Raw genomic sequence first — 25,799 nt, 5'->3', positions numbered from 1 at the left:
CAAGCCGGCAAGTTGCCGTTCGTCCGGGAGGGATTAGCATCCACGTGACGAGCTGGAACTAGAGGACCCATTCGCGCTTCTGTGTGTTCTCCGCAATGATCTGATAACGGCGCTACCGCCATTGTCAGCCGATAGCGCAACTTGTGAAAGGGGCAGCGGTATTGGCGAGGGGAATAACTGTTGTGATAACCATTGTGAAAGAGGGGTCGGAGGTGGTGAGGAGGAGCCCCGGAGCGACGCCAAGTAAATCGGCTTCACCGGAATGAAGACCGAAGGGGGGGGGGGGGGGTGAGATATATACCGCCTCGCAGCAAAAGGGCTACACGCTCATAACAAAAAAATGCTGGTAAATCCCAGTAACGGGTAAAAATTCGATTTATTTAAAGTTGATGCCTTGGTTGGCTGCCCCTAGCAGGACACACTTTGTTTCTGCCTTCCATGTAGTGTAAATAAAGAGCTTATTGACAACAACAACAACTACGTTTATTCTACCACACTCGACATGACCGAGTGCCTCCTTCCGAACGGCGCAGTGGGAGCGGTCGGACGGCGCGTGGTCTCTTTGGCTCGCTGCTGTGTCTACCGCGCCCGGCGTCGGGTACTCGTCACTGGTTCACCATTCTCCCGTTGGCCGGCAGACCCTGCGACACCCGCCAGCGGGCCAGTCGGTTCTCGAACCACACCTGCGGAAGAGCGCGAGATGTTGCTGCAATGATAGCTCTGTGGATGCGGCCCATGCACAAAGAATCCGCAAGAAGCTCCGCACCAACACACCTCACTCCGTTTCAACACGCATGATACTGCAGGTTAGAACTGAACCGAACGAGGCAAGGAGAAATAGCGTCACAGTGCTGCTCTACTTGCGATAATTGACTATGCGCTTTCAAACTGAACTGCTTGGCAGATAGAATAGCGGAATCGCAGGATAAAACAGGCAGAACGTTTCAAGTTAAACAGCGCTATGAAAAAAGGGCAAGAAGGAGAAGGCAACAAGGGTGCTGACTAACAATGGGCCCTAGCTTACTCTTAAGAAACGAAATATATGCACGAGGAAGAAAAAGTTACTGGGGCAATTAAGCTCACTCTCATGATTTTTGAAAGCACATGTGCGGGTGGGTATGTCGACGTCGCTTCGGCCAGTGGGAATCAGCGAATCAGCCATGAACCTCTGGTGACTGCTGCCTGTCACTGGCCGATCCCCCTGAAGACGTACTCGAGAAATCTGGGTTCGTATGTTGACGCCGCAGTCAAATTGGCAGTTGTGGATTGGCCACAAGCTTCTTGTGGCAGCGTCATTGTCATTGTTCAATCCCTTTACTGGGCATGTGTGAATTAATCCTTGGAGTGGGTACGTGTGAATTTTGGGTAATTATGTCGACGTTACAGCCAAACTGAAACTAAGGAATCGTCCGTGAGCTTCTGACGTGTGCTGTCATCCCCACTGGTCGATCCACCTGAGCGGGTATGTTGTTGGGCCGTCGCAGCCAATGGGAATGTCGGTGAGGGGTTTCTGGCTACATACAGCCAATGGGAATTTTCATTAAAGGCTCTGGCCCCGATTTTGTGTGCGCGGATATGGAGACAGCGCGGATATGGAGACAGCGTGTTTTGCGCCAGATGAGCCAAGTGATGCTCACGCATCAAAAAACGGGAAGAAACGAAACAGGAACGACGACTATTGTGCTAATAACAATAAAAGCTTTCAACGGCTAAAACAGCGTGCCAAACAGAGTGTAACAGATCGCGGGATGTATGATAGGCAATGCAGCTGGTTTTATAAGCAAATATATACGCCGATCTGGCATCATAACACGTTGAACCATTTGAAACGAGCAGCGGAAGGGGAGGCCAGTCGATCCTGTTTTGCGCTACTATTAGGATCAATGCTTCCATCAAACATCCAGCAAAAATATACAGTTGTAAGCGCGGAGGTGAGACCCTGGAAAGGATGCCTACTCCCTCTATCTGAGTATTCGCACTCGATAACTTCTACAAAATTATTTTGTTCATCTTTTAGTTTTCCCCAAAAGAAACCAAGGATCGGGCACTAGCAGAAGGTAGTAAGTAGTACTAGTCCAGGTCTTCTAGCACTGTTTAGGTAAAAGGAGTTATCCGTGCACTGTATGCTGCAGAAGATTACAGTAGTTGAAAAAAAGATTCACGGGAGCTCCACTGTACTCAGCTCCGACTGTATACGGGCAGGGACGCTGCCGAAGAGTGCACGGACACCTTTGTTACTGAATGCCAGGACAGCAGAGTTTCTGTAGGTATTGTGACGCGCAATCCCGAAAAGCCAAAAGGGTGTTCCGTCCACTTTGAAGAAGCGTGTAAGATTAGATGAACGCCTTGGACCAAAGTTGCTTATCTGAGTCCTGAAATGCCTGAGCATGGTGGTCAAGGACAGACGAATCGAGACGAATAAAGATAGCAGCATCAAGCCGTTGAGACTGTATACGAAAGCTTTCTTATTGTCCCCACGGAGAAAATAGCAATACAATCACAAACTCAAGCGCGATGGCATTAAAAGATGTCAGATTGCGGCATGACCTCGACGGTATTGGTTGTAGTATATAGCAGTGACAATCAGCTTCTTCAATGGTACATCACGAAAATAGCAGCAGCGACAATTTCCAGCGTTTTTGACCCAGACAAACTTCGAGAGAAAGAAGGCAGAGGTGTCATTCATGACCTACACAGGTGGCTGTTATATGCTTTTACCATTTACGGCCAGACTGCGTGTTTGTTACTGTGCTATCAATGACTCCACGACACTTCTTTTGACCAGCAATAATAGTGTTTAAATTTGTAACCGATAATCGTTTCAATTTTTTTAAACGATTATAAGAATATAAGAATTTTCACACAAAATTTCACCTATGGGTATTGTTAAAAACATGCTTAATGTGTGAGTAACGTAGCGCAAGAACTAACGAAACATGGATATTCTTTGGTTGGTTTTTCTTCAACCTGAACCTGAAAAATTTTGGGACTGTGGTATTTGATTTTGGATTAAATGATCAGCTATTATAAGCCACAAAAGAGCGATTATCAAATTTGCAAACCACTGGAGTTCTTGAAGGCATTTCAGGGGTTTGTGACGCCTTCGAAGAAATTACCTCCCCTCTTAAGTGAAACGAATAGTTGGTTTTGCCACAAAGCACGTTCAGTCATCTGAATTTTCCGCAAAGTACTCATCATTAAGTTGGCTTTTTTTGCACGGAAACATAGTGCGAAAACGTCATACACTAAAACGGCATGCACAGAAATGGTATACGAGCAACTTAATCGGGAGAGCAGATTGCTTTGTCGACATCACGGCCCTCTCTACACCACTGTTGCAATCCAAAACTATGTTCCCTGCATATTCATGCTTCAGAACCGTAGTGCTAGGGGATCTCCAAGATGTAAGACATCGCATCCAACTATGCTAGTATACTAAAAAAGAGAGAACATGACAGTAAAAATTATGCGAAGCAAATTCGAGACGATCACGCCTTGTGGTGCGGCTAGCCAGCGCCAGCTGGCGCAATATTTTTATGATATTTTGTCGTGATTGATAGGAGTCTTCTTTTTAAGTTTAGGCGAAAGTACCTTTATAATGAGTGAAATTTTTGCGGTTTACACACGTGCGCATAGGTCGTGATACGAGATTCATTTTGTTTCAGATGTGACGATGACAGCTTTACGTTCAGTAAAGTGCACCAGAATGTGCTCTACCCCCTTCATTCTTGGCGTTGTTTGAAACAAGTACGTGTGCGCTCGTGAGAAGCCGCTGCTCGCTGCGGAGTGTTCCTCGACTGCACCACCTTGCACACAGCGGTTTTTACCGCGAAGCGCCAACGCTTCGCGGAATCGAGTCAACCGACGAGCACGCACTCACTTGCTCCGAAGGCGTGAAAAAGCGGATGACAGGCAAGAGGGCGTGATCTCATGATCCGCACAGCTCACGCGATTGGTCGAACGCGCAGCGCCGCAACAGCGACAATTTTCACTGAAAAGGGGGGAGGGGGGGGGGGATCACGTACCCACCCTATTCTCGCACAAAGACTGGCTGCGACGCGCGGTTCGCTCCGTTACTTTTCGACTGATATCAGGCTCCCAGCTGGACTGATATCAGATTCCAGCTCAACACAGCTGGAGCTGTAGCACTAAAGTTTGCTTCGCCTCACAAACACTCTGTGTGCAGTGGTGCACCCTTTACAGGCACCTTGTTCGTTTTTGCAGGATAAGAGATTCAGCCAGGGCAACACGCCCCTAAGCTGGCGCTGTAAATTGTACAAACTTCATAGAAAATTTTATTTAATTTTATTGGTGCCAACTAGGGCTACACGTGACATCGGCAGGGGGTCGGGATTATCCTTGCCGAATGGAGGTCAAGTGACATCCAGGTCAATTAAATACAGCCATGCAAAGGGACGCCCATTTAGTATTATTGGAGGAAGGTATGGTACTATTAGCCTAGCAAGCGGTATATTTAGCGCTAACAACTATATGAAGAAATGACCGCACCATGGCAGCTATACTCGGTTACAACTCAAGAACGGCACCACCTTACGTAGTGTATCACTCCGCCAAAGCGCCGGACCCGTGACGTCAGTGCGCGCGCGTTTTGAAAGGGTTTGCTATGAATGCGTGATATCGTCTGCCTTGTCTCAAGCAGTTTGTTTGTCGTCACTGGAGTCGTTTATAAGCATATTAAGTCCAAAAAATCACGGGAACGGCTCACGCCATGTTCAAAATATTCCCAGTAACGCCCTACTTGCGCCGCGCGGTGAAACATCCGGCTACGGTGATAAGGCACAGAGGCAACTTCCGGTGCCGTTCTTAAATTGTCCCCGAGTATAGTTCGAACTATCCAAATTTTTGAACAAAACATAAAATTACGCAGCTAAACTGTAATACGCTGCTTTGACGTCAATGACACAGCTTTAACTGTGATCTGGAATGAAGCTCATCACAATGTTTTGAAAAGTCTTCATTTCTATAGCAATACATGAGCTCGTTTCATTGGCAATTTTTAGATTACCTTCTTATTTGAGCTAATTACGCAGGACGATGCTTTCATACAATTTTTTGATTGACAATTAATGGGCCCCGTCAAGACATCAACATTTTTACCGGGGCGCGAAATTTATGTGACAGTTACGGATAGTTCAGGCCGGTAACAAGTACACTCATTTTATTGTTTTTCTTTATCTTTCGTCTGCAAGCATCGTCGCGCTATTACCAGCTAACGTCTCCTAGCTTTCTCCAGAGGTACTTCAGTCTCGCAACAGAACAAGACTGAGACTTCGAACAGCATAAAAGTCGCCCACAGCGCTCTCTTTCTCTCTTGCTTTCGGGTGCCTATAAAGGCTGACCAACAGCTCATCTGTTTCTTTCCGTTCCCAAATCAGTCCCGGCGTTGGCTCGTTGGAAACAAGTCACAGAACTCGGCCAACGGCATTTTCTTTCCATTACCGTGTAGTGCCCACCCTGCTGATCGTTCCCAGACCTCTTGATGAGGAGAACACGCACGTAGCCCTACCAGGAACTCGACTTCAGGGACCCCTACGGCCATTCCCTCTTTTCGCGTCCGTTCCATTAATTTATTTATTCGCGTGTTACCTTATCAAATCACGTGATTGCCAATCTTATTGGCCATCACGTTAATTGTTATTTGAAGAGAATTTACTTCACCCGGGAATTGAACATTTTAAAGTAGATTCTGTACTCGCGACAAAAATACTGAATATTCGCTGAGCTCCCTTTTTAGTGGCACCACTAATTCAAAAGTTCGGATGATTTGAATTGACATGCGGTAGTATTAGCTTTACGCGAACTAATTTTTAAATAATAAATTTAGTGTATCAACATGACGCTTTGTGGAGCTTTAGAGTGGTAATTACCTGAAAGTGATGAATAATGATTCTTTACATAGTTACCTGCCTTTACAGTCACTTCTGTTCGTGTAAGCTTTGAATTCTGTAAAGCTTTAAATTCTGTAAGCTTTGAATTCAAAGATATTAACTCGGTGTAGTCAAGGGTTCGACGAAAGTTCGTCTGGTCAGGCATTGTATGAAGGAACAGTAATGCAGTCACTGACCAAGTCAAAAAAGTGTAAAGACGTTTAGGAACCCGTGCGGGTTCCGAAACGTTTTCCGAAACGTTCCGAACTTTAAATTCGAAACTTGTCCATTTTTCCTCATTGTGAACAAGGAACCCGTACGGGTTCCGAAACGTCTTTATACTTTTTTGACTTGGTCAGTGACTGCATTACTGTTTCATCATGTTAACTCGGTGAGCTGAAACAGCGAATAAAAGCAAATTAAGCAATACTATATGTCGCGTGGTTGGTGAATCCATGGGAAGCATGCTATGTATTTTTAATGCGTAAGATTTTTTTGCGGAGAGCCTCAACGGGAAATGTGTGATGTCTTGCATGTGCGCAGAAATACGTAATTGGCGAACTTAAGACATTTTATTCGCTGTATTTTTGCAAATGTACATCTTTCTAAAAAAAATAAACAAAGCAAGAACTGCAAAAAGAAAAAAAGAAAAATCGAACTAAAGGAAGCGAAATGCTGCATAAGTTTAGCTACAAAGAGCCAAAACTTCAGACGAAGAATATATATATATATATATATATATATATTGTAGTGAAGAATGTTAGCTTTGCTCCCGAAAAGCATCAGAGTCGTCATTACCCAGAGTGGGTCATGTTGACCAGTGCGAGCAGCGTCATCATCAGCAAAAAGACTGTCGGTAATCCTCATCGCCATCGCCTGGAGTGACGGGGTTCTCTCGGTCTGCTTCGATCGGCTCGTGTCCGCTTCCCTGATCCGCGATTCCTAACCTCTCGCCTCCAGAAAGATCTTCGTCAATAAATCACCTTTCAAGTGGTGGAGGAGCCGGGGTCACGCCTTAATCCTGGAACTCCGGAGCCGGAAGTTGCCCTCGGCCATGAACAACCAACCGGACCAGAGTACTACGCCCTCATCACCGACGGTGATGTGCTACGGTGCTATGCAGCGGGAACCTCCATTCTTCAACGGAACCGACAATAACGACGCCGAGGATTGGCTGTCCCTGTATGAACGCGTAAGCACTCATAACCGATGGGACGACGCCATGAAACTGAATGACGTCGGCTTCTCTCTGAAGGGCGCCGCCGAGTTATGGTATGGGAACAACAAGCGCGACTGCCGGACGTGGTCTGAGTTCAAGGTAAAGTTCATTGCGGCCTTTGGCCGACCAGCGGTGCGAAAGCTTCAAGCGGAGCAGCCTCTGCGTGTTCGAGCACAGCAGGCTGGCGAGAGCTTTATTAGCTATATTGAAGACGTCGTGGACCTATGTAAGCGCGTCGACCCATCTATGGCGGAAGATGATAAAGTCAAGCATATTTTAAAAGGCATAGATGATGACGCCTTCCAAATGCTTTTGTCCAAGGACTTGAGCACGGTTGCCGATGTCGTCAAGCTCTGCTTAAGCTTTGATGAACTGCGGAAGCACCGGGCCCTCACTCGAGGATCTCTTGCACGGGATAGCTCTGGGTTGAGTTTGGCTGCGATTTCGGCCGATTCCGCATTGCTTACGCAAATTAAAGACTTCGTACGTGAGGAAGTGGCCCGACAGTTGTCCCTCCTACCCTCCACGACGAAGTCTGTGTCCACGATAGAGCCTGCCCTCAGAGATGTCATCCGGGGTCAAATTGCCGAAGCACTTCCGCCGTCGTCTCCGCAGTACGTGCCAGTAGTTGCGCCAGTCACTTATGCCGATGTCGCCACCAGACCATTGCAGCAGCCTGCCGTGACGTTCCAGCCGACATTCCCAGTTCGACCTCGGGTTCCGCCTCCGGTGCTTTCCCAACCTCAGTTCATGCCGCAACCCCGGAGTGCATGGCGTACACCGGACAATCGCCCTATCTGCTTTGCGTGCAGGATGCCTGGGCACGTTGCACGCTATTGTCGTCGTTATCCGCCGTCAACCTGGAACTCTGCGCCTGCAGACTTTCCTCAGTCGCCTCAAGTCCATGTGACTCCACGTTCGTCGTTCCCGACCTCCTCTTCGAACCGCGCCGCCTTTACTGACCACCGCTCGCCGTCACCACGCCGTCGCTCGCTCTCCCCGATGCGGCGCCGTCCTGGTCCAGAAAATGCGGAAAACTAGACGCCGCAGTTCCTGAGGCACGAACTGCGTCGATGTCGAAAAGTCCAAGGCCTCATCCCCTTCCGTCCCCTACCAATGTCATCGATGTTATTGTTGAAGGCATTCGCGCATTAGCTCTGGTCGACACAGGAGCCGCCGTTTCCGTTATTCACGCTGATCTCTGCCGTTCCCTTCGCAAAGTAAAGACGCCCCTGGATGGACTATCGCTCCGAACCGCAAGTGCACAACATGTCGAGCCAATGGCTGCGTGCACGGCTCGGGTCGTTATTCAGGACGTCGTGCACCATATTGAGTTTATAGTGCTTCCGGCTTGCTCCCATGAAGTAATATTAGGATGGGACTTTCTTTCTCGCAATAACGCAGTGATTGACTGCGCACGCGCACAAGTGGAACTTTCTACCTTTTCTGACGCATTGTTCGACGACGACCATCCCATCCACGCTGCTAAACTTGTCGTGGCAGAAGACACTCCCATTCCGCCCTGTTCTTCTGTATGTGTGCCTGTATGCTGTGTGTCTGTGACCGACGCCACGGCGCTGTTTACGCCATCTGACACGTTTCACCACCGCAACCTTTTTCCGCTGCCGTTTGCTGTTCTGGATTTCCACTCTGGGGGAAGCGCCATGTTCATCACGAACATTTCGACCGTACCGTGCGCCCTCCTAAAAGGCGAAACTCTTGGAAGTCTAGAACATATAGACCCTGGCCTTGTTTTCAACGTTACGGATGGCGTGTCACACATTGACATCGACGGACTAGATCCGTGTTCGTCAGATCCAAACTCAGCGACTGACCTTTTCCGTGCCTCCGTGGACGATGCTCTAGACAGCACCCAACAAGCTCAACTTATGGCTCTACTTCAGAGATTCCGTTCGTCTTTTGATTTTTCACACAACGCGCTTGGGCGCACGACCACTGTGGAGCACACCATCGACACTGGAAGCCATGCTCCCCTTCGGCAACGGCCGTATCGCGTCTCCCCAGCCGAGCGTCGCACCATCGAGCAGCACGTCGACGACATGCTCCAGCGTGGCGTTGTTCGACCCTCAAGCAGTCCCATGGCATTGCCTGTCGTTCTCGTCCGGAAAAAAGATGGCTCTATTCGATTTTGTGTAGACTATCGCCGCCTCAACAAAATCACGCGCAGGGACGTCTATCCTCTCCCTCGCATAGATGATGCTCTGGACAGCTTGCAGGGTGCAGAATTTTTCTCGTCGCTTGATTTAAGGTCCGGGTATTGGCAGGTTCCTATGGCGGATGATGATCGCCCAAAAACGGCATTTGTCACACCTGATGGATTGTATGAATTTAATGTCATGCCGTTCGGGCTATGCAACGCCCCTGCAACATTTGAACGAATGATAGACAATGTTTTGCGGGGCCTCAAGTGGAAGATCTGTCTTTGCTATCTCGACGACATTGTCATCTTTTCCGCCGATTTTCAGACGCACCTTCACCGTTTGGAGAAAGTTCTAGCATGCCTTTCTAGAGCTGGGCTCCAACTTAACCTTAAAAAGTGTCGCTTCGCCGCCACGAAACTTACCATCTTGGGTCATGTCGTCTCCAAGGACGGCGTGCTCCCCGACCCAGCCAAGCTTCGCGCTGTCGCCGAATTCCCGAAGCCAACCAACATAAAATCCCTTCGGAGCTTCGTAGGGCTTTGCTCGTACTTCCGGCGTTTCATTCGCAACTTTGCTTCCATCATTGAGCCATTGACGAAGCTCCTCGGTGGTGCCCGTGACTTGCCTGCCTGGTCTCCGGCCTGCGACCACGCGTTCCAGACTTTGCGCCGTCTCCTGACCTCGCCACCCATACTTCGACACTTCGACCCTACAGCGCCTACCGAACTTCATACTGACGCCAGCGGAGTTGGCCTTGGGGCTGTGCTGTGCCAACGTAAACCAGGTTTCGACGAATATGTCGTCGCCTATGCCAGCCGAACCCTAACGAAGCCAGAATCCAATTATACAGTTACCGAGAAGGAGTGCTTGGCCATCATCTGGGCGCTTACTAAATTTCGACCATATCTGTATGGCCGCCCATTTGATGTGGTCACTGACCACCACGCCCGCTGTTGGCTGTCTTCTTTGAAAGATCCGGCAGGTCGTCTGGGGCGATGGGCGCTTCGCCTCCAGGAATATGATATACGAGTGAAATACAGGTCTGGTCAGAAGCATTCGGACGCCGACGCTCTCTCCCGTTCACCTGTACCTGCTGATCTATCGGACTCTCCAGGGGATCTGTCTTCCCTTGCTGTGACTGATATGGCAGCTGAGCAACGGAAGGACCCATGGATTGTTGCGCTCCTCACCTCGCTCACCAATCCTTCCCAAGCCGTAACGCCACGCGCTCTCCGTAGGCAAGCATCTCACTTTGCAGTACGCGATCAGCTGCTTTATCGACGCAACTACTACTTGGATGGCCGCAAATGGTTGCTCGTGATTCCTCGTCATTTGCGGTCCGATGTTTGTGCCTTGTTCCACTCTGACCCCACGTGTGGTCATGTCGGCCTACAAAAAACCTATGAACGTTTGCGTCTTCGTTACTTCTGGCGCGGGATGTACAACTTCGTGCGGAAATACGTTCGATCCTGCCAAGATTGCCAACGCCGAAACCCGCCGGTACCTCATCTGTGTGGTCCGTTACAGCCGCTGCCTTGCCCAGTCAAACCATTTGATCGTGTGGGCATTGATTTGTAGGGACCGTTACCCTGCACAGCCGCCGGAAACCGCTGGACTATAGTTGCCATCGACCACTTGACGCGCTATGCTGAGACCGCCGCTCTACCAGCTGCTACCGCACGGGACGTCGCCTCGTTTCTCCTGCGGCGTTTTATACTTCGTCACGGTGCGCCTAAGGAGCTACTCAGCGACAGGGGACGCGTCTTTCTGTCTGACGTCGTCGCGGAGCTTCTTAAGGAATGCAGCGTCATCCATCGAACGAGCACTGCCTACCATCCACAAACGAATGGCCTCACAGAGCGCTTCAACCGTACCCTCGGGGACATGTTGTCCAAGTACGTTGCGTCTGACCATGGAAACTGGGACCTCGTACTCCCTTACGTGACGTACGCCTACAACACCGCCATCCAAGCGACGACGGGTTTTTCTCCGTTTTTCCTTCTATATGGGCGTGAGCCATCGTGCATGCTGGACACCATTCTTCCCTACCATCCTGATGTATCTGAGTGCACGCCGATTTCTGAGGCTGCCAAACACGCCGAAGAATGTCGCCAGCTTGCCCGTTCTTTCACCACTGAAGAGCAGGAGCGACAAAAGTCCATTACGGCTGGAGAGCCCGCACCCGACTTCGTTCCCGGTTCTCTCGTGTGGCTCTGGGTACCCACCAGGACTCCTGGCCTGTGCTCGAAATTCCTGTCGAACTACCAGGGGCCGTACCGTGTTGTCGAACGTACTTCCCCAGTGAACTACGTCGTCGAGCCGCTACCGCCTTCCCAGGATCTCCGACGCCGTGGACGTGACACAGTGCATGTTGCTCGTCTGAAGCATTATTATGACCCGCTCGTCTCGCCATCACCTTGAGTCGCCAGGATGGCTACCCTCTTTCCCGGGGGGGTGATTGTAGTGAAGAATGTTAGCTTTGCTCCCTAAAAGCATCAGAGTCGTCATTACCCAGAGTGGGTCATGTTGACCAGTGCGAGCAGCGTCATCATCAGCAAAAAGACTGTCGGTAATCCTCATCGCCATCGCCTGGAGTGACGGGGTTCTCTCGGTCTGCTTCGATCGGCTCTTGTCCGCTTCCCTGATCCGCGATTCCTAACCTCTCGCCTCCAGAAAGATCTTCGTCAATAAATCACCTTTCAAGATATATATATATATATATATATATATATATATATATATATATATATATATATATAAGAGAAGAAAAACTTCGAACAAGGTAAAAGCACGATTGTGGCCTACGTTTCAGCAAAGAGAACTTGCTTTTAGGCCACAATCGTGCTTTTACCTTGTTCGAAGTTTTTCTTCTCTTGTGTTCTCTACCATCTTCAAAGTTCTACTACTCCCTATATATATATATATATATATATATATATATATATATATATATATATATATATATATATATATATATATATATATATATATATATATAGGGTTTGGAAATGAGGGGCTCGTTAGGAAAATACAGAAAGAAATGCTGGCAGTCTACAACGCCAAAGAAGGCATAGGGGAATGGTTAGATTATTTTTTACCGTTAGTGACGTTATATTATTTTTTTATTATTGATTACGTGAGAAAGAAAGAAAGAAAAACACACGTCCAGAGTCGGGACCGAACCCCATATATATATATATATATATATATATATATATATATATATATATATATATATATATATATATATATATATATATATATATATATATATATATATGTATATATATATATATATATATATATTCACGTATAAAGTAACGGAATAGCAAAGTCCACCTTGTCTAGCACGCTCAGGCGAATAACTAAAAATCAAATCAAAACAACACAAAAAGAAAACTAAAACAGTAAGAACGCTGAACATGGAAGTGTGTGTAATTCAGCGCCCTCACGCAATTAACTTAAAAACACAGGCACACAAAACAGCAAATTATAGTACACAAAAGTGACTTTGAATGAACTAACGAAATTACGAAGTCTATTTGATACGGCCCCCTCATGAGAATAACTGAAAGCAAAAAAAAAACAATAAAAAAGATGGTGTCTGGCTTGACGTGTAATTTCATTGCTACCAAGGAAATGTAGGTTGGTGAAACTGAGAATCGGCGTAAGAATGCTTACGCACTAGTAGACAGTTCTCAGAATTTCTGTAGCTTTATTTTTTTAGGTGAGCGGACACAAAGACGGAAATTTAATGCTTTTTTTAGAGGGGGTACTTGAAGGGTGGAAATAAGTAATTTGCGCCAATAAGACAGAAGAAACAAAACCACGTAAAGGGGCCTAAAGACGGCATAGCAGTAAAGCAGATGTGAATAAGTTTTGCCGGCTTTCACGTTCAACGCACGTAAGCACACTTCAGTGCCCCCAGAATTTTTCTGTTTATTTTACAGAGTCATCTAAGCTTTCTCGAGACTAAAACAGGCATGCGGTTTAACAGGAGACAATATTTAATCGCAATGCCGGAGGTTTCATTTCTGCCGGCTCGTTCAGCGTCGCCAGCCACCATCGTTTAAAAGCCAGGAGATAGGCCATGGACAAGGCAGTGTCCTTAATAACAACAAACCAATAGCTTGGAGTACAGTATTCGTTTCTGCTTTCGGTGAATTGGAGATTTTAGTAGAAGAAAAAAATGTCGACCTCGGGCAGCACTGACAGCACGGCGACCTCCTATATGACGGTCCCCATAACCAACGCTGTTCGTCCGGGTGAGGAATTAAAGTCGCCGAAAAAACTGCTGTGGTAAGTGATGTAGACCGACTTTATGTAAATGGGGCTTGTGCGGGGGGTGGGGGTGGAGGAGGGGTTAGAGGGTACTGACGTGCGCACGCCGCTGCTTGTTGGTGTAGGATGCATTCAGACGTAGTTATTGTGCGAACAGCTGTTGTCATGCGGGGTAGTGAAGTTACTCCGATTGTCAACAGCATTTAATTAATTAAGCCTTTACTTAAGCCTTCTCGTCGACAGTTCTCAGCCAGCTGTTGCTGTGATTTATCCTCGATAAGGTTCTTTGTGCCGAAACGTGAAGCCCCCTTTTTTAATATTTAATTGTTTGAATCGCACACGAGGTTTGTGTTGAAACCTCGTGAGGGTGGAGACAGTAATTTTTAAGAAGGGTCAAATAGAAGCAAGTGAAACGAGACTGAATGATCGATCACGTTAGTAATCTCTCAAAACTTAATACGCACTGCTGATGTCTAGGTGCGTGTGTGCGTGTGTGTGTAGCCGCTCCCGTAATTGTGGGGATGTAAAACAGTTTTAAGGCTTGTGGACCGAAGTAATGGGAATTCAGCGGCCCTGAGCGAATATATAATTTAATGAGCGTTAAAATGCGCAATGGCAACAAACGGTGCGTGCAAAATTGCGTCGTAAAATGGTTCTTCGGTCCCGAACTGCCGAGAGCAATGTTTATTTTATTTATATAACGCGAGGCTTCGCGCACGTGTGCAAGCCTTGAGATGAAAAAAAGTGTTCTCCGCCTTCGTCCATCTTCCTCGGGGGTTTCCTACACACTTGGGAAACTTTTTTGACCAGTTCTTTTAACTTGGCACACGGGGCTTCTCGTGCACTGGTCTCCCAGGATCACCGCATACTGACGAACGTACCGTTCCGCCCTCACTCGAATGGAAGCCCTATATTGACACTTCCACTTTGCCCCGTGGATTCAATGAGTGGATTCAAAGGAAATATTTCCTGTCCCCTCATTTTCAGGAAGCGGCTTTGTCCGGGTATTCGTAGGGAGTGGTTGCGTTAGGGTCGTCTGGACGGGAACCCGGATCAGCTTGGACCGTGGCGCAAGCATTTGTCGTTGCTTCTGCCACTGTAAGGCACTGAATATTCCCAGTCAGGTCTTTTCAGTTGTCTTTCTGGGGTTTCAGTATATTGGGATGGCTTGGAACTGGAGTTGGATATAAACTAAACAACGTTTCTGGAATAACGAAATTTCCAGGTTCATTTCCCGGAACGCGACCGAACTAAAGTGACGAGACCATTTTCTTTTGCGCCTTGTCCCACCACGTCACGGAGCTGACTGAACGTGTCACGGCTGACAGGTTGACGCATTTGACAGCGCTCCGCTCCCATTGTCGTAGTATAGCAGGTCAACGAAGCGGCGTCTTTTATTGGATGTTAAAGCTGAATTTTGTTCTTTACATGACGGCTGTTGCATACCATTTAGCGAAATGAATTCCGCGGAACTTCAGACGCGGGCACAAGCAGCGCTGAAGGCATTGCGCTCGCTACACGCGCCGCAAGTTGATTTCCGGCTTTGAAAGACGTATTTATGTAAATCGCGGCGACGTGCGCAAAGACCATAACTGCCAAAATATTCATACCTATATTACTTATGGCACAGATGACATCATCATCATCATCATCATGATCGAGAGCACTCGCAGTCTTCACACCAAAGCATCTGAATTTATTTCAAATGTGGTTTCCTCCAATTTTCAGGTTGTAGTCTCTAAAACCCGGCTGTGTGGTGACATTACCTCTTCTAATTATTTCGACCCTAACTATGAAATTTTAAAAGCTGCGGAGGGTTGTTTGGAGTTAAGCAAAAAGGTGACGGTGTACTCATTGCCGTTGGTCGCTCGTTACAATGCACTTAGCGTGATAGCCTCGAAAGCCAACAGGAATCGGTTTGGCTTGAGGTCTGTTTCACGCGGGGCGAGACATCGGGTCATTATACATAGCTCCAGAAGTTTCACCCATTTAATTTAATCCAATACTCACTTCCTTCCAAAATGTATCAAATAAACTCTCAGCCCATAAGTTAAATATTCTTGGTGGCTTCAACGCAGCAGGTATTCAGAGTACAGTTGAACCTCGTTATAACGAACACGGTTATAGCGAATTATCGGCAATAGCGAACTAAATACGAACTTTGGTTGGTCACGCTTTATTTCAATGACACTCACTCTTTTACAACGAAGCTGAAACTGTGAGAGCCGCACGCGATCTCGGATATAACGAAGAAATATTTGACCAAGAGTATGAAAAGCCACATGAAAAAACCTCCGTTGTCCGAAACTGCAGTAGTATAAAGGCCCTTTCGTTTGTGGACACTGTGGAAAACTTAATCCTGCTCAGTACTGTGAGTAGCCACCAGACAAAGAGCACATTCTTCATCAAATAAATAAGGACGCAGGCCTGTTTTGTCAAGGGAACTTTGTTCTATGGTAATTTCACGTACTCATGTGCCGGTTCATTGAGGTTGAAATGCAACAAGGAGGAAGGTAAGGGTTACCTCCTTTATAGTGGATTCGAAGCCTAAAAAACGCGTTGTTGTATCAACCATTTTTTCGCGAGCCATATTTTCGACTTTTTAGAGCCGATTTTTACCTCTACTGTTATAACGAATATCGTATATAACGAACTAATTCGCTGTACTTATACTACTTCGTTGTAACGAGGTTCGACTGATAGTCTTTCTTTTGAGAACAAAAATTTCTTTCTTTTGAGCACAAACGGAGATGAGCCCTCCCCTTTCTTGCTTGCTAGGCAGCCTTTAGCTGAGGGGCCCTGAAAATCACAACTTTTCACGAATGTCACGTCTTCACTAAAGAAAAACAAAATCAGCGCGAGATGGGTTGGCGTGCTGAATTTCAGTGCAGGAGTGACGCCGTGCAGTCTGGAATATGTGGATTGCGGGTGAGAGGCGGGCTAGCTGCCCGTGTTCAGCGGCTGGTCCAATCACGTCTCGGAGCTGCCAGATACCATCGGTCAATAAAAAGCAAGCAACGGGAGCGACCAAGCGCGTTAAGGGGAACAATCGCGAACGCGATTTTAAGCATAGCTTTGCTGTTGTTGCCGCTGGCATCGCGACCAGTCAGAAGCGGGTACGGACGTCACGTACTAGAATAGGAACATCGCGTAATGTTTCAGCAGTTGAGTCGCACCTACGCGCCGCGATCAGTTCCCCACCAGTCGAGGTCGCGTGAGCGGAAAAGGGCAGCACCGTTGCGCGATGACCGCGCGGAGCAAGAGCACTGCTAACGGCGCGCGCTGCACTCATTGCACTCGCCGCCATGGATTCGTGTGAAGTGAAAGGCACCTTGCGACGAGGAGATCGCCAAGCAAAAGCGATGATCCTTTGAAGGCGCTAGCAAACTGGCATGCACAACGAGGGGCTTGAAACTACGGGACAATGGTTAGTTCAACGGCGAGCTCGGAACTCTACCGACGAGGTTCGTCTTCGACTGCAGGAATAGATGCAGTACGAGAGAAACGCACTAATTGGAAGAGAACACGGGTGTCACCAAGATAGATGGCGGGAATTCAATAACAGGAGTCTGGTTCCAGTAAAAAGAAGAACATAGGATAAAATAGGCATTTTCATGCATGTCGAATTAAGAATGTTGCGTCAGTTTGTGGATTCGCGTTAACATAGCCCCACCAATATGGGCCGAACATAAACCCTGTCTCGCTAAACCCTAGCTAAAACTGGTGTCATAAAAAAAACGGCTATGCATACTGCAGCGATATCCCGAGTAATGCAGGGAACACATACGCAAGCATGTTTTATTGCACTTTGCACGGAGTAAGTATTTCATTAATTTTTTCAGTCCCGTGGAGCACGTACAGTCGGCAAAAGGCTCGTCTATAACGCGCGAGCGGCGTGCTCTGGACTGCGCAGGAGACATCTAGTGATAACGCCTGGTTTGAGACCGGTATAGAATGTGAGTCTGCGCGACCCGCATCAGCGCGATGGCTGTTTCCTTGTCGATGTGCCCGTCGCCTTACCCTCCGTACCTTCTTTCGCCGTGAGAAGCGCTGGCTGCACTGCCGAGCCGGGAAACAATAGTGGAGATTAGCGAATGGTAGTACAGCGTTGGCTGCGTTTAACTACCTGCAACGCTTAATTTTTGCGGCACCCTACGCAATTTAGACAGGAATTTTTTTTGTATGCGAGACAACGAACAACAATCGCCGAAAACGCATCGCTGCCGGTGTTTTAGAGTGACTAGATATCGGTCCGTGATTGCTTGCACAGCGCATTAAGTATTGTGGCGTTAGCCCGTCAGCAGTGACGTGCAAAGCGGAGCCTAGGAACCGGATAGTGGTGCACGCGGTACTTATTCAGCTATTGGCAGAAGGATAACGCAATGAACAGCTGTGCGCCAAAGCTAATGCTGACGAAAAACTAGCACAGCGCGCTCTAAGGTGGGTAATCTCCGCTTTTGTTTCCCAGCCCGGCAGCGCAGGCATGAAAGAAGGTGTGGAAGCTAAGGCGACGGGCACAGCGCAGAGGTACACAGCCGTCGCGCTGATACGGGCCGCCCACGCTCACTCATCGCCTCCTGTATTTTTACAGGAGGCGATGGCTCACTATCTACCTATCTCAAACCAGGCGTTATCACTAGGTGTCTCCCGCGCAGTCCGGAGCACGCCGTTCGAGCGTTATAGACAAGCTTTTTGACGACTGTGCATTGTTGGCGCAGTTAATTGCGAGAAAATTTCGCCATCATCGCGTTTCAGGTCACGGCTGCACTTGAAAGGCTACCAGCAATACGTGCGTAAACCTTTTACTCTCTTATTGACTGATCGTCGTCTAACTTGGTCTTCCCTACTCGTCGTCACGCGGGCGCAACCTTAAGTCGCATCACCGCCACCCCCCCCCCCCCCCCCCCCAAAAGTACTACGAAATATAACGCATCTGAAGTCCCAGCCAAGCAATAACGAAATATTTTCCCCCAACCCTCACTTTCAAGATTAATTCGGTAGCTTTCGGTAGCTATGCTGCTGATTGAATTATTTCTGGTACACGGACAGGCACTGTAGCCCGAAGACTTCAGCAATGTCTTCACACCAGTAAACATTTTGGCCGACGTTCCTGGTCACTCAAATAGCGCGTACGAACACACCAGAAGAGACCATAAGACCAATATGATCATTGAAAGACCCTCAGTCGGGCTCGAGAAAGAATTCAGGGTTAATTTCGCTTTCAGACGACCTTGTAAGAATGCATGGTATGATGGCAAGTGATGGTTACATTCATACGTACTCATACATGCGCACGTTCATGCGGATGCAGACGGGCACACGCATACACTCATCTGTCTACTCATCGACGCCTGTCTGGACGACCAGATACTATTTGTCCATCCGTTCATCCGTCCGCACGAGAAATAGAGGGCATAAATGCAAGGAGCGGGGCAGCATTTGACACAAGAACAGCTATCTGCTGTCGAGAGGAAGATTGTTCCAGTCCAGCTTGGTTGTCTCTAAACAGAGCTGAACCGGTGTCGGCTTACACATTCGCATACACACGTATACAAAGGAGCAAACCTAGCGCAGGATGCTTTGCAAGCAGACGTTGCCCTTACGTGTGGTGCAGGACGTGTCTTCCTGGGCGTGCCGCCGGATTGTCGCCAAGGCTGCAGCATCATCATTGTGTCCCAATGCAGTGTACTCAGACGAGCTGGAGCCCAGCGTGTCACATAGTCGTTATACAGTCAAAGCTCGATCTAACCAAGTCCGATCTTACGAATTTCCCAATCTAACGAACAAATTCGGACTCCCCCGCAGTTTCCTATACGGCTCAAGGCATTCGTGAACTAAAACTAAACAATTACATTCAGCGCCATTCCCGAATTAACGAAGTATTTCGGGTAACAGGCGGAAATAAAAAATGGAAATTTTGACTGAGTTTCGCCAGAACACCGTGAAGATTGTTGCGCCACGTCAGAAAAAAAAAAAAAAAAGAGGCATCTCGTTTCGTAATTAGGGAGCTTTACAAGATAAACTAAGCAGTACCGCAGACCACGGCATCCTGGCCACCACTCTTTCCACAATGTTGAAGGGAAAGGTCGTGACCATTCATGCCACTTCGTCTGGAATTGCGTCGAAGAAACATAACCTCAAGGCGTATACCCCCTACACGAAGCTGCAGGAAGCCCTGTTTACGTGATTCAAGGATATGACCGACAACACTTCGCTCAGCGAGAAGGTGGTGCAACAAAAAGTGCTCTGTTTCGCACGACGGCTGGGGTGCGACGACTTCTCGGCAATCCATGCCTATAGTTCATTCCACAAGCTAGGTGCAAGCACTGTGGAGGCTATATTGTTTTCAACAGCCCGCCCCCTCAGGGCGCCTAACTCACCGCGAAGGAAGCGACAAAAGGGGCCGGGGCCTTGCGGTGCCACTTGCGGAGAGGGGAGAAGGAAATGTCCTTTCAATAGCCCCTTCACGGTGAGTTAGGCGCCCTCAGTGGGCGCGCTGTTGACAACAATGTAGCCTCCACAGTGCTGCACCTAGCTTGTGGAATGAACTATAGCTTATTATTTTCAGCGTGGGCTTTTGGAGCATCGCTTGCCGGGCGAGCGCGGCAGCCGTCCCAATAACAATGTCATGGTAGCTACTGGGATGAGACACCCTTTAAACATCGAATTTGTGGAATCAATCGCTTGTAAAATGGCCCTCCCAATTTTCGCGGCTTCCTGTGACTTCTTTAGGCAGATTTTTAAATGTAGACGACATTTCAGCGTGAATGGTTCCTGAATGAGCCTACATACATTAAATTGACATAAATACCCCAGAAAGTGGAGTGGAAAAATAGCCCCGCCGGTAGCGTAGTGGTTATCGCACCAGACCGGTATTCTGGAGGTCATGGGTTCGGATCCCACCTGGCGGGCATTTTTTCTACACTTTCTTTCCAAATTCTTTATCTGTTTCAATGACCTACCATATCCTCCCCTTTGCTTTCCGAGGTTTTCTTGACTGCCAACCCTTATTTCTGTCTTATTTCAACGAGCCCCTCATTTCCTATTCTGATTCGCTATATATATATATATATATATATATATATATATATATATATATATATATATATATATATATATATATATTGTTACGTGGCGGCAGAAGGAATGAGGCGAGGATGACGACGCGATCTATTTACAGTACGGGATGACCTATTTACATTATTTACAAGGCAGCTGTTGCTGAGCGTTCGCCCAGGATGCACGCATCACACACAGCTCTTCTTCGTCGTTCTTCATCGGGCCCACAGTGGCGCATGCCCTACTGCGACCTTCTTCGTCTCCTCGTGACAATATATATATATATATAGCGAATCAGAATAGGAAATGAGGGGCTCGTTGAAAATAAGACAGAACTAAGAAATGGCAGTCAAGAAGACCTCGGAAAGCAAAGGGAGGATGTAGTAGCTCAAGATAAAGAATTTGGAAAATAAGAAAGTGGAGACAAAATGCCCGCCAGGTGGGATCCGAACCCACGACCTCCAGAATGCCGGTCTGGTGCGATAACCACTACGCTACCGGCGGGGCTACTTTAGCGTCCACTTTCTGGGGTATTTATGTTCAGGTGTTTTTGTTTCCTGCGCTTGGGGGTGGTAGCCAGCGCCACTCGGACTACTCGGGGTGAAGGGGACCTTCTTATTAACCCCCGGGCCGTGACTCGAGCGTCTACGACATGTCGAGAGTGGTCGACCAGCGTTGAACCCTCTTAAGCTCCCTATGGCACCAAGACTGCCAGAATAGAGGCCCTCGCTATGCATGTAGCGAATCAGAATAGGAAATGAGGGACTCGTTGAAAATAAGACAGAACTAAGAATTGGCAGTCAAGAAGACCTCGGAAAGCAAAGGGGAGGATGTAGTAGCTCAAGATAAAAAATTTTGAAAATAAGAAAGTGGAGAAAAAATGCCCGCCAGGTGGGATCCGAATCCACGACCTCCGAATACCGGTATATATATATATATATATATATATATATATATATATATATATATATATATATATATATATATATATATATATATATATATATATATATATATATATATATATATATATATATATATATATATATATATATATATATATATATATATTGACTCCCTATGAGCGCTCAGAGACCTGTGAGGCACTGTGAACATTCAGTTTCACGGGCGAAAATATATGATATGATGGATATCGAAAAATGTCTACCTCGTACACAAACAACTTGTCGGCTGCAGAGCTGTAAACCTGTAGACATAACTATCACGTAGGATATTTTGGTTGTCTTAATAAGGAGCTTTTCTATGGCACAATATCAGTCCGAAGCGGCCAATGGGAATGTTTTAAGTTCTGCTGAGTAGTTCTCTCTCTCTCTCTCTCTCTCTCTCTCTCTCTCTCTCTCTCTCTCTCTCTCTGGCAGTAAACGCCGAAATGAACTTGCGACCGCATGGAGCGAGGACGTTCTTTTGATTTGTGAGATAGCCTGAAAGACCTCGCTCGGCACCAGCTAGGACACGTCAGGAGTCACGTCTTTCGAGCCAAACTTCCCTAAAACTCTGTCTACGGGAAGTCCGACAAAAACGTATCTTGACTACCAGCCACGTGACAAACACTATAAAAGAGCGAGTGAGCTACAGTTCGATTCCACGTGAGTGTCCGCTGACGGGACGTAAGGTGTCACGGCGTGACGCGTGAACGCCGTGCACGCCCGCTGACAACCCTTGAAGGGTTCTACATGCATGGCTACCATCTCTTTCAGCAGTGCACACGGAGAATGTCTGGAACTCTTCGCATGTTTCCGCCGAAAAACGGCTTTCTAGAACAGGTGGAATGCGCACAACGAGGTGACGTCAACGCGCCGGCAACTCTAAAGGCATAGACCTTTTGCGGAATGCGTGGCATACACTCGCCTCGTCCCGGCTGAATAGGCATCCCGGGCTACGGTGTGTGTATATGACAAATTAAGTATGCAAAGCTTGAGGAGATGGAAGTTATCCGGGTGTTTGCGCTTGGTTAGTATGAGGTCTTTTGTTGTGACCAGTCTTTCTCGCTGGATTCCTCGTTAACGAAGGAGCCTATCCTGTTCAGCTTCTAAGGGCCAATTATATTTCCTCCGTGCGGCTGGACTGGCATTAGTTTGTATAGCGCCGAGAGGAGGGGCATTAGCTGCACGCGCCGTAGGGATGAGAACCCATTTCGTAAGACTCAATTACGCTCGCGGGTATTGAGCGTCGCACAGCCCAGCCCTCAGCCGTCGGGACCTCATTTCGCACCGTGTATGCACAAGCGTCTGCGCAGTGCAGGTGGGTATACAAGCTGCAAGCTGATCCACACGAATACGCGAGTTAATGCAATGAAACGCGCTGAACTCGAAACGGAATCCGCAATATGGCTATGGCTGTTCCTAGCTTCGCACCGTCCACCCTTTCAGTTCCGATCGTGATTGAAAAAAAAAAAGTACTCTCGGTTTGACCCGCAGGTGGCAAAGAAGTTGCTCTAATATTCGCTGAGATTTTGCTGCGACGGCCCATTAACAGAAGCAAATAATTATTCTGCAGCGAAGTGACTAAACTTACAAAGGAGCTTTCTGTGACGGTTGAATGAAATTTACCGCATAATAGCAATCGAAGTTACTTACCGCGACCCCGGAATCATGTCCTCGAATTAAAGCGGAAGGTAAAGTTTGTTTCGGCTTAACAAATTCTCGTGTTCCACGGTTCACGCGAATGCATCGTATTTTATCAGCGAGTGTTCCTCTTTGTTGTCCCTGAATAACCGTTCGCTCATGAAGGGGAAGAATGCCTGTTGTCGCTAGGCGGGTTCTGAACACATCAAATCTCGTTGAAACATAGCCTACTTGGATGCATGTATGATTCGACTTTTGAAGCGTTCAGACTGAACGAGTTTGCTTCTCCACTGTCTTTCCCCAAACATAAAAAAGGTGAAATTCACTAATTATATATATATATATATATATATATATATATATATATATATATATATATATATATATATATATATATATATATATAGAAAATAAGGGTTGGCAGTCAAGAAAACCTCGGAAAGCAAAGGGGAGGATGTGGTAGGTCATTGAAACAGATAAAGAATTTGGAAAGAAAGAAAGAAAGTGGAGGAAAAATGCCCGCCAGGTGGGATCCAGGTCGTGGGTTTGGATACCACCTGGCGGGCATTTTTTCTCCACTTCTTTCTTTCTTTCCAAATTCTTTGTCTGTTTCAATGACCTACCACATCCTCCCCTTAGCTTTCCGAGGTTTTCTTGACTGCCAACCCTTATTTTCTGTCTTCTTACAACGAGCCCCTCATTCCCTATTCTGATTCGCTATATATATATATATATATATATATATATATATATATATATATATATATATATATATATATATATATATATATATATATATATATATATATATATATATATATATATATATATAAAATCCAGGGAGCAGTAGAATTTTGAAGATGGTAGAGAACACAAGAAAAGAAAATTTGAACAAGGTAAAAGCATGATTGTTGCCAACGTTTCAGCAAAGAGACTTGCTGACGAAAGCAAGTCTCTTTGCTGAAACGTTGGCAACAATCGCGCTTTTACCTTGTTCAAAATTTTGTTTTCTTGTATATATATATATATATATATATATATATATATATATATATATATATATATATATATATATATATATATATATATATATATCAATGGTTTTGAGAACACCCTGAGAAAGCGAATCATACTAACTCCCAAAAGACACCGATACACAAAAAAGTTTCAACATGTGAATCCTAACTAGGAATAAATTGCTTGGTCTTCCTCGCCCGCCAAGATCTTGCAAACGTTTGCACCGCCAGCTCCTCTGTTTCAAGTGTGCAGGTCTGTTCTCCGTTCCCAGAAAATTAACACACCGTTCTGTGCAGCTGAAGTACATGCATATATGGCGGTTTTATTCCAGTAGGTCTTCAGACAACAGTTTTTCAGGTTTTCAGGGATAGCAATAATTTGGCGGCCGCATCTTCCAAACGCGGAGAACACCGACATCTAAACGATGTAACGACATCTAACCGACATGACTTTCAGAGGGGAGCCACAAGAGACAGCCGATATTGCGAGCCCGGATAGGCAGTAGGGGGCAACATCGGCGATTGTCCCACACACGCAAGGAAGGGATGGGTACTCAGGGTGTTGGGCAAATCATGCTAAGCACTTTCTGGCTGTGTGCTCGTCAGTACGCCGCTAGGGGCAAGCGACAAAGCATCTACATGTACACACTGTTTATGCGCGAGCACGCTGAGTGGACGAAACACGCACCGACCTTGACAGCGTCCAGCGGCAGGCCCACTTGTGCCGCCAGGATGAGCAGGTCGCTGAAGTTCGGATTGCGGTTGTGCTCGAAGGCGGCCTCCAGCTCCTGCTCCTGAAAGCCCAGCACCATGGGCAGCCGGTAAGAGGGCTGCAAATGCGCCTGGATCGCGGTGCTCGCCATTGTGCGCTGCGCGTACGGCGAGCGCTGCTTTTCAAGGGCAGCGCCGCCACCCTCGCTGGGCGCGCGTGGGTCGCCATCCGCCTTGACCGTGGGCGAGCCTCGACCCAGAAACATGGCTGCGTAGCCGCTGGCCCGTGACAACGAGCGGACCGCTGCCCGGACGACGGAGAGCCCGCCGGCCGAGCGCGTTCTCGGGCGCCGCCTCCCCCTATTCGTCACACGATGACGGCGACGCGGCGCGCGGAAGCGGCGACGGGCTCATTGCGTGCCGCCGAAGCCGGCAGCCCGCAGCGGCGCCCGCAGACCGTGTGCCACGGCACGGCCTCGTCACCGTTCCCCGCAGGAAACGAGTGAATGCTGTGCGGATACGCACACGCACATTACGTTCCCGTGCGCGCGCGCATACACACACACGCACACACATGCACACGCACACACACGCACGCACGCATACGCACACACACACGCGCACGCGCACGCGCACGCACGCGCACGCACACACACACACGCACACACACGCACGCACACGCACGCACACGCACGCACACACACGCACACACACGGACGCACGCATGCAGTTGTTTTCGGAAGAACGTAATACTGCGAAATCCTTGTATCCAAAAGTTCGACGTTCTGTTTATTTTTCCTCTTTAGAAAGAGCACCATCTGAAAATGAAAATGTACTACTTGGCGAATAAGACTTGTTCATCCACCTAGAATTTTTTT

The 25,799-nt window shown here is 47.6% G+C and overlaps 1 protein-coding gene and 1 non-coding gene across 2 annotated transcripts; both read right to left on the bottom strand.

Annotated features, from left to right (window-relative positions):
- Positions 1–357: 357 nt before the first annotated feature.
- LOC144173276 (retinal homeobox protein Rx1-like) lies at positions 358–25,353 on the bottom strand. The gene is made up of 2 exons (XM_077701767.1): positions 24,903–25,353; positions 358–683 (listed from the first exon to the last, which is right to left on the bottom strand). Exons 1-2 carry the CDS (start codon positions 25,185–25,187, stop codon positions 606–608), a joined length of 363 nt encoding a protein of 120 aa, XP_077557893.1. The 5' UTR covers positions 25,188–25,353; the 3' UTR covers positions 358–605.
- Positions 21,041–21,113, bottom strand: Trnaa-ggc (transfer RNA alanine (anticodon GGC)). Its single transcript has one exon. It is a non-coding gene; the product is annotated as a tRNA-Ala (tRNA).
- Positions 25,354–25,799: the final 446 nt, after the last annotated feature.

This window comes from Haemaphysalis longicornis, unplaced genomic scaffold, assembly GCF_048455015.1.
Source record: "Haemaphysalis longicornis isolate Haplotype H1 unplaced genomic scaffold, Haemaphysalis longicornis Haplotype H1 scaffold_1, whole genome shotgun sequence".
In the NCBI taxonomy this organism is placed as follows: Eukaryota; Metazoa; Arthropoda; class Arachnida; order Ixodida; family Ixodidae; genus Haemaphysalis; species Haemaphysalis longicornis.
This window is presented reverse-complemented; position numbering and strand designations above follow the sequence as displayed.

What these genes read in the sequence shown, in the direction of transcription:
- LOC144173276 (XM_077701767.1), bottom strand. Translation starts at nt 25,187, where the DNA reads ATGTTTCTGGGTCGAGGCTCGCCCACGGTCAAGGCGGATGGCGACCCA. An exon ending in TGCCGCTGGACGCTGTCAAG is followed by an intron (nt 684 to 24,902) that starts GTCGGTGCGTGT and finishes GCTCTTCCGCAG; the next exon opens with GTGTGGTTCGAGAACCGACT.